General features: G+C 46.5%; 1 protein-coding gene across 1 annotated transcript; it reads right to left on the reverse strand.

Moving 5' to 3' along the window:
• Window positions 1–1,570: 1,570 nt before the first annotated feature.
• Window positions 1,571–2,856, reverse strand: Pmar_PMAR022628 (ankyrin repeat domain containing protein). Its single transcript, XM_002778575.1, has 7 exons — window positions 2,691–2,856; window positions 2,518–2,647; window positions 2,276–2,469; window positions 1,986–2,090; window positions 1,855–1,944; window positions 1,715–1,815; window positions 1,571–1,666 (listed from the first exon to the last, which is right to left on the reverse strand). Exons 1-7 carry the CDS (start codon window positions 2,844–2,846, stop codon window positions 1,630–1,632), a joined length of 813 nt encoding a protein of 270 aa, XP_002778621.1. The 5' UTR covers window positions 2,847–2,856; the 3' UTR covers window positions 1,571–1,629.
• Window positions 2,857–2,909: the final 53 nt, after the last annotated feature.

The raw sequence follows: 2,909 nt of genomic DNA on the forward strand, positions 1-2,909 counted from the left end.
TGCATGTGTGCAAGATCGTTTCTTTACTATGTAGGTGAGCCGCTCACCTATCACCAGCATCGCAGGATCCTTAGTATCATATCTCGCGCCGTACAGACGCGCGCAGCACAACAAGAGAATCTCGCATCGAGAATCACTCTTCACAACGTTGCATTCATATCGTCAATTATTAGCATAGCTTCCCAAATGAAAATACTACCATCAGGAATTATGGATAGCCCCGCATGGATAGACCACACGGGAAAGCCCTCGAGCAAGGATTGCAAAGCACTTCAGTCTCTGGAAATACCAACGGACAAACCGGTACATCTCTGACGAAAGGTTGAGTAATTGGAGCTCCACCGATTGGCTCATCGCTCATGAGAAAGGGTGCCAGCGAGAGAGAGGAGTTCACTATCGTATATAATGATCAACTGAGACAGAGAACTATTGAACTTCCGAGTAAAGTCGGCTCAAGTTGAGACGATTTCTAATGTTAGAGTTGAGCTACTAAGTTATGTCACTTAATGGAACCAAACGAAATCCCTTGACAGGGGCGGCTACATGATGTAGCCTACATCGCTGGACGGTCCAGCCTGGACCAATTTCATTAAAGCAAATTCCAGAGCACTGAATCGAGCCATACCAGCGATCGAGCCGTTCAACTCAAACATCAGAGATAGGCTCGGCATGAAACGGTCGTAACATGGCTCGCTCGAATATCTATGCGTTTCATAAATAGTGGGCGAGCGAGATAACATATCTACTCTGCAACGAGATATGATCTGGTTTCCGATACATGGCTTTAATTTCTCTTTGCCTTTCAATGTGGTCCTCAGACTCCAACTGTATTGACCACTGGAAAATTTAGTGTGAAATTTACACTGCAAATTACTCGTTATTAATTCAATTCAAACTTTATTGCTGGGCATTACAAGCATATAGCCTACCCCCCTCCAGTAACATCCCCGTAAGGGGGTCGTAGACGCGGTGAGGCAGACCACGTACAATAGTTATGGACCGCTGTCAATCTATGTCCACACAATCTTGCGTTCTTATCAAATCTTGCATTTCCTCAACGTTAGGTAGGACGTGGTTGAGTGTATGGAAACTTCAAAAAAAACTGCGGAAAACTGTCCCTCTACGCAGCCAGAAACAGACGAGTATTACCCTACTTACCAGCTCTGGGCCCAGAGTCTGGGCTAAACTAACCGAGACCATTATCGTGACGAACTGTGAGGCTTGGATGACCTTATTAACTATGAATTATGGTAGTCGGATTATATCGAACTTATGAACTATTCTCGTGATATAATGTGCATGGATGACGTCATTAATCGACATTCTATGGAAAAAACGCTTTGTTATATTTGGAGTTCACACTCATCTTTGTTGCCACTGTAGTCGCCTATAGGGAAACAGAAGACTGGTTCATCCATTGACGGGCCTTCTAGCAAACACCACCATTCCTGACGTGACATTCAAGTAGATAGTAGTAATCAACTACCGTCGAAGTAATTCCCCAGCCCGGCTCTTCGGATTAACTCAAGTATTGCATATTCGTCAGTGAAATAAGCTCCATTTTACCATGCTACAACACGGATACAAAATACAAGGCATTGAACTAGATGGAAAGTCGTCCTAAATGAGCTATAACTCCCTATGACGATCCATGCATGCTGTTAACCTGAACCCATACGAGCGGCGTCCTAGTAGCAGATCTAAGACATTTTACCTTCTCATGAGAAGTGAATAAATCTCATGTTTGTTGAGCTGAGCAGCCAGGATCAGTGGAGATTCATTTCGTCGATTCCGAACAGAAGGGTTAGCACCATACTGTAAGGCATTCTGGATACTTCGATGTAACCAACTTACTTGTAAGAGTAACCGAACCATCCGCGTGTCACCACTCCGTATTGCCAGCATGAGCGGACTGTCACCATCGCTCGAACGGCTCACGTTCACCTACAACCCTTTGACAAGCTCCTCGTCTTCTGGTGAATTACATCAGCTCCAGCATCCAAGAGAAGGAGGGAGACCTCGAGACTAGTTGACTCCAACAGGAAGCTATCACTTGGACAGGTCTGTGGGTTCGCTCTACAGCCCGACGCCTGATCACCAAAACGAAGTGACCTGTTATAAACGTTTTAGCCAGAAACTGTGACGTTTTTCCCCATTTTTTGTCCAAGCCTACAACGTGTTAAGCAAAGCCACTGTTGCTGAATCACGCTCTACCAGCCTTACAGAATCGTCACTATTATCGCACTACTACATCACTAAAACCCCCAAATCCTACCAGTATTTTCCTAACACGTAGAGGGTCATCAGCCCTGACCGCTCTAAGCATCTCCAATTCGAGCTCTTTGAGGACACCCTCCGACGGTGAGGACGTCTTTATAGCAGGGAAAGTCCGCAGGCCCGACTCCGCTGTCTTTGGCGTGACGGCGCTCGACTCGAACAACTCAGCCGAGATGCCCCTCACCTTGTGTTCTGAACGAGATCGCCCTCCTATCCCAAAGCCTTCCAATTCAAGTTTACTCATGACCAAGGTCCCACAAGGAGTGCTGTTGACCTCGGGCATACTCGAATGCCTCTCAACTCGACCAGCACGTAGATACGCAGGGGTTACGCATGGCCCTCTGGACTCTTTCATGCCAGTCGACTGACACTAACATGGAGTTACCTCAGGTATTCACAACTCCTCCCCCAACCTGCGCTTTCTTCGTATAACAAGCCTTGGCCGGCGTGCCAACAGCTAGTAGTGAGCCTAGGGCCGCGGGTCGGAGACAACAGGGTCCACATCCTGGGCTAATTTGCAGGTTATACTCGCTGTGGGTCTCGCGGGAATGATGATCACCAAACGTCATAATAGGAAACAAAAATCTTGAAACTGATTTTTTCGTCACTAAAAATCACCATAAAATTCCCTA

This window comes from Perkinsus marinus (genome assembly GCF_000006405.1).
Source record: "Perkinsus marinus ATCC 50983 genomic scaffold scf_1104296948550, whole genome shotgun sequence".
NCBI lineage: Eukaryota > Perkinsozoa > Perkinsida > Perkinsidae > Perkinsus > Perkinsus marinus.